At 45.1% G+C, this 5,979-nt stretch overlaps 1 protein-coding gene across 2 annotated transcripts in view; it reads right to left on the bottom strand.

Moving 5' to 3' along the window:
- The window catches only part of ANKLE2 (ankyrin repeat and LEM domain containing 2), a 26,217-nt gene extending 20,678 nt beyond the window's left edge, over positions 1–5,539 (bottom strand). For both annotated transcript variants that reach the window (XM_021708401.1, XM_008049729.2), the window contains exons 1-4: positions 5,080–5,539; positions 2,673–2,879; positions 1,490–1,683; positions 1,196–1,384 (exon numbers count right to left, since the gene is read on the bottom strand). In XM_021708401.1, coding sequence (XP_021564076.1) covers positions 1,196–1,384; positions 1,490–1,683; positions 2,673–2,879; positions 5,080–5,539 — 1,050 coding nt within the window. The remainder of the gene's footprint in view (positions 1–1,195; positions 1,385–1,489; positions 1,684–2,672; positions 2,880–5,079) is intronic.
- Between the last annotated feature and the right edge of the window lie 440 nt (positions 5,540–5,979).

Raw genomic sequence — 5,979 nt, 5'->3', positions numbered from 1 at the left:
GTCTCAGGCAATCCACTCACCTCAGCCTCCCAAAGTGCTGGGATTACAGACTGAGCCACCGAACCCGGCTGAGCTCCTAGGTTTAAGCATTCCTCACACCTTGTCCTCCCAAAGTGGTGGAATTACAGGAGTGAGCCACTGTGCCCAGCCCTTTTCTTGTTAATTTAAAAGTCATTCCTGCTTCTCAAGTATGCAATTCAATGTATCACATTCATTGTGTTATCAAGTAATAAAATGAGGCCTCACCACAACACCCTTCTTTTACTCTATCACCCACCACAACTTTCCAAACTCAGGCTTTACTAAGAGTTTACAATTCTTGGCTCGAAGTTATCATTGGGTTTTCCCTTATATAAATAATAAATACATCAGTTCTTCTGTTTCAAGAATTCTTACTTAAGCCCTTTAAACCATTAAAAATGTTTCCAGCAGTGGCTTAAGCCTGTAATCCCAGCACTTTGGGAGGCCAAGGTGAAAGGACTGCCCGAGCCCAGGGGTTGGAGACCACCCTGGACAACTTGGCAAGACTTCATCTCTATAATAAATCAGAAATTAGCAGGGCATAGTGGCACAAGTCTACAGTTCCAGCTGCTTGGAAGGCTGAGACGAAAGGATTGCCTGCACTCAGGAAGTCGAGACTGCAGTAGCCATGCATGTGCCACTGTACTCCAGCCTTTGCGACAGAGTAAGACTCCAACTCTAAAAACCAAAAAAAGAGAAAAAGTTCCAAAATGTTGAACCTTATGGAAAATATTTCTAAGGTAAAAGAAACCATATAAAAGATATGGATAGGCTATTTGAAAAAAGACACCAAGGCTTTCCCACTTTTATCCCTATGGGTTTGGGCACTTGTCCACCCTCCTCTCTTGAAAGAGCCCAAGAGGGAAGCCTCCAGGCACCCCAGCATCTAGTGTCCCACACACCCCGAGGGGCCCCGCCCCACCACACCAGCAGGGTCAACTCCTCCGGCAAGTCCTCTCTTCAGCCATGTCTCCAAGTTCTCCGAGTCAATGAGCACACTCCTCTTCCTACTCTTCCCAACACCTCACTTGCCGCTGCTGTGGGGTGTGACGTACTCACTACACACAAGCACAAGACGTACTCACTACACCCAGACTGTACACCTTTCTCTCACGAGAAAACCGACTGCTCTCTCTACGAAAGAGGTCAGAGCGAGAGGGGCAGGGGCACGCACGATCTTGTCGGGGGTATTCAGGTACAGGTCCACGATGTAGCGGATACGCTTCCGCAGCATGGCCACATCGTCATCCGGGTACATCAGCCGCATGAAATCAGGGTTCTCCAGGACTTCCAACGTCAGCTGGCAGATGGAGGCCTGGTTCTCTTTGGCGGCAACATGCATGACGTTGTACCTGCATCCCTCCTGGAGGAAAACCGCATCTTTTAAGCCTCAGTTTTCGTTACATGTAGTACTTCATCACGAGCTTGGTGACTGCAATGGCACCAGCAATGCTGAATGCAGGCTCACCTGTACAATGGTTGGGTTGTCCCCTGAGCCAATCAGATAACGGGGATTACTCCAGATCAGATCAGAAAAGGTGTTTTCTTCTCCCTTCTCCACAGCTTTTCTAAGCTTGGCAGTGAGGTCCTGCGTGCGGGGATTTTTGTAACCATTCGCTCGCTCTTTACTGACTGTTTCTGATTCAGACAAGCACAAACCATCTGTCATTGAGAGAGAGAGAATTTAAGAACATTTAATTTCACAGTTTCTCATTGCCCCTACATACTACACTGGGGGATAAACACTTTCCTGCGGGGCTTACACGCCAATTGGGAGTGACAGGTAAGAAATCAGGCGCTCTGAGCATGTAGGTGAAGTGCAGTCAGACCCAAATGGAATCTTGCTGGCTTTGGGAATGAGGCATCAGCAAGCAGAGCAGGAAGAAGGGCAGCTGTGGCCAAGGAAAGACCATCAGCAATCACATAGGACCTGTACCATGCACGGAGTGCTCCACATGGGATTTCTACTACTCTTCTTTCAACTCCTAAGAATGTCTTAAAGTGATTTCTTGCAGGGGAAGTTTCACAAAATGCAAAGAGGGAAATTTGTAAACTGCTAGAAATCATTCTGGTTTCCATCTAGAAAGCACGTAAGGCTCAGTGAAGACAGGCAGATTCTCAACTGAAGTCAGATATGTAGGAGAGGGTGCCATCCCTCTGGAGCCCAAGTCAGTCAGGAGGTCCAGAAACCTGAGCTAGGAGAGGGAAGAAAGCTGAGGTAGGACCAACGTTAAAGATGGGTCTGCATGATGCTGGCTGTGAGTGATGCCACGGCTCTGAGTTGGGCAGTAGGTGTGCTCAGATTTCTGGCTGGACAGCTCCGGCAGGTAAGCCTGTCTTTTGCAGATGCCCCGGTCCTACAAGTTGGTGCAGCTTTAGCTAGGGAAGTAGACTGGTCTCAGTACCCAAAAAAGACCAAGTCCAACAGGCAGGAGGGAGACAAGGGGACAGACAGAAGGGGAAATGGTGTTCTTCTCAGTGGCTATCTGTGATCCGGATCCTACGTACTGGCACATTAGCCTCAGAACCCAAGTGGCTTCCTGGTCACTCCATCCCCATCACCTCTACCTCATGGGGAAAGCCAGTCACTGCATCAGGAAAAGCTACATACCACAAAGCAATGTCAGTTTGTGAACTGCAGTATAATTTACCTTTCAACCCACCATTGCTGAAGAGTGGTGCTACCTTCACAGGAGAAAGTGGTGATGAGGGTTTGCTTGGAGAAGGCAAATAATCAGAAATTCCTCTAGCAAATTTCTCAGCATCTTCTCTGGTTGAGAAAGCTTTAAATCGGGACCCTTTAATCATTTTTACAGCTTGCAATGCTTCCTTTTTATTTTCATAAACATGGATCCTTTCTAGGTGGGAAAAGTTACAAAGGAAAATTAGGTATGAGTGATTGGAAACACGTCCCTCAGGCACAGGCTGAGGGCACATCTGCAACTTTGTCCATGATTGGTTCAGATTTTTAGTCTTGAAAAAAGGCATCTTAGCTAGCCAAAAGAGCACAGTTAATAAGTTTGACCACGCATGTAGGTGTATGTGAATAATACGGTACATATTTTATACAAATATGTAATTCTATATTCCAAGATACTATAGCATATAAAACATAAACTTCATATGGAGTAAAGATACAAATAAAAATAATTTAAAAGGCAAGTTTAAGAAATTATGAAAATATCAGCCAAGAATATAGGAGTTTTAGACATAATATTGGATGGCAAATGCCTTTCTAAGCATGCCAAGAGATCATCCATAAGGAACTCTATAAAGGAAAAGACAGTCCCAATTATATTAAAATATTAATGTTCCACAGGGGAATGGCCATAGTCAAATTTTATATGAGACTTGCCTCTACAAAAAATATCTAAAAATTAGCCAGGTGTGGTGGTGACACTTGCAGTCCCAGCTACTCAGGAGGCTGACGTGGAAGGACTGCCTGAGCCCAGGAGGTCCAGGCTGCAGTGAAAAGTGATCATGCCACTGCACTCCAGCCTGGGTGACAGAGTGAGAGCCTGACTTAAAAAATTCATAAATAGTAGGGCTTGGTGGCTCAGCCTGTAATCCCGCACCTTTGGGAGGCTGAGGTGAGTGGATTGCCTGAGCCCGTGGGTTCGAGACCCGCCTGGGCAGTGAGACCTCATCTCTACAATAAATCAAAAAATCAGCCGAGTGTGGTAGCGCACGCCTGTAATTCCGGCTACTTGGAAGGCTGAGGCGGAAGGATCGTCGGAGCCCAGCAGGTCAAGGCTGCGGCGGCCGGAAGCGGCCACTGCACTCCAGTCTGGGTGACAGAGTGAGACTCCAACTCAAAAAAAAAAAAATTCATAAATATATAAAAAATAAGTTTATGTATATAAGTAAAAAATAATAGGATCTGGTATGACATACAAAAGCAGTCAAGTGGTTGCTTCTAGAGAACAAGATTTGAATGGGGAAGAGAGAAACTTCACTTTCACTTTACATACTATGCATAGGATATATACATTATAAATGAACTTTTTTCATCAAGCAACTTTTATAATAATAGAGGATTAAACGGATAAAAATCACACCATGACCATTCCCCAGTGTCACTAAATCTTCTCTGAAAGATCTCATGGTCGAACACTGTTCCATTCTGTTAATGATGCAGTCTCCCATTTTTGGGCAGCACGGAAAATATTGCCACAATCACGACTGAAATGAGGATAGTGCACAGTTTCTGATATTCTGTTCAACACTGAGTTCTTGTTTTTCCCCAATGCTAAGTCTTGCATAAAACGATAATTCTTTAATGTTGAAAAATACTTATATATTCACTGGTCATTTGCATTCATTCATAAAGAAGGTGTCCAGGTTACAGTGAATTTTGAAAAAGGGGAGATGATTAATCAACAAAGTTCCTAACAAATGGCAACGAGCCAAACAATATTTGTAAGTCAAGCATATCTCACAGAATTCAATTTCCCCAGCAATTCTTTTTTTTATAATCAATATTTTTTATTATGATATTGTGGGGTACAGTTAAGGGTTAGGTATACAAATATGCTTTGCTCAGGCACCCTTGTTGATAATCCCCAGCAATTCTTATACAATTTCACAAAAATTCAGGAAGAGTCTACATAATTTTTTTTTTTTTTTGAGTTGGAGTCTTACTCTGTCACCCAGGCTGGTGTGCAGTGGCATTCTCATGGCCACCACAGTCTCCACATGCTGGCCTCAGGTGATCCTTCCATTTCAGCCTTTCAAGTAGCTGGAACTACAGACATGTGCCAACATGTCCAGCTAATTTTTTGATTTATTGTAGAGACAAGGTCTCAGTATGTTGCCCAGGCTGGTCTCAGGCAACCCTGGGCTCAGGCAACCCTCTTGCCTCCGCCTCCCAAAGTGCTGGGATTACAGGTGTGAGCCACTGTGCTGGTTACATAATGTTAACAATGGTTAATTTTCCATGATGAGATTATGGTGACTAAATTTTTCTTTTTGTCCTATAGTTTTTCAATGTTTATATCCCCCACCCCCCCACCCCCCATTCTGTCTGGGTAAGGAAAGAGCACACAAGAGTCACATTACCATTTCTCGCCGGGACGTCCTCATACACAGGGCACACGCCATAGTACAGCGGTGGCTCCTTAGAGGCTGTCACTCCAGCTCTGAGGGTGTCGACTGTGGCACTGAGGGCCACCGAGCAGGTCTTGGCTATCACAGCTCCCTCCTCTGGAGGATTCAAGCCCATACTATAACCAAAATCTCTGTCCTCAGAGAAACTGGTCTGTTCAGTTGGGTTCTCCACAGCTGACTTCAAAACCCTCTGTGTATCCTGGCTGGGTGCCACAGCACCCGCCCCATCATGGTCGGGAGGATAGGAAGGCAGCTGTCCTTGCTCTAGCAAAGCCTGGGCCAATCTTTTCTCAAAAATGAACCTTGTGGTTGATGTAATGGGTCCACATTTCAACCCAGCTTTGATAATTTCTCCTCTCAGGTCATCTGGATTCAGGAGTTTCAATCGTGCCAGGATGGCATCCATGGTCATTTCATCTGAGCCCAAGACAACAAAAATCAAACAAGAGTCACAAAACATATGTTGAAGTTGGGTTAAGGTACTGGGTTTCATTATATTATTCTATCTATCTCTGTGTATTTCATTAAAAAGGAAAGTACGAGGCAACCCCCTTGGGTCGCCTCCCACTATGGGAGCTTTTCTGCCCTCTCAATAAACCCTGTTTTCTTTTCTTTTTTTTTGAGTGGGAGTCTCACTCCGTCGCCCAGACTGGAGTGCAGTGGCTGGGGCGGCCACTGCAGCCTCAACCTGCTGGGCTCTGGTGATCCTACCGCCTCAGTCTTCCAAGTAGCTGGAACTACAGGCACAAGTCACCACGCCCGGCTAAATAAATCCTGTTTTTAAAAAAAAAAAGTACAATTCCTCCTACCCCCACCACTCTGAAACAATTTCAAGATGGCTGTTAAGTATTT

Source organism: Carlito syrichta, unplaced genomic scaffold (assembly GCF_000164805.1).
Source record: "Carlito syrichta isolate Samal-C Ts95f unplaced genomic scaffold, Tarsius_syrichta-2.0.1 Scaffold136261, whole genome shotgun sequence".
NCBI classification, from domain to species: Eukaryota; Metazoa; Chordata; class Mammalia; order Primates; family Tarsiidae; genus Carlito; species Carlito syrichta.
Note: the sequence above shows the minus strand (reverse complement) of the source record. Positions and strands in the feature narration are given on the sequence as shown.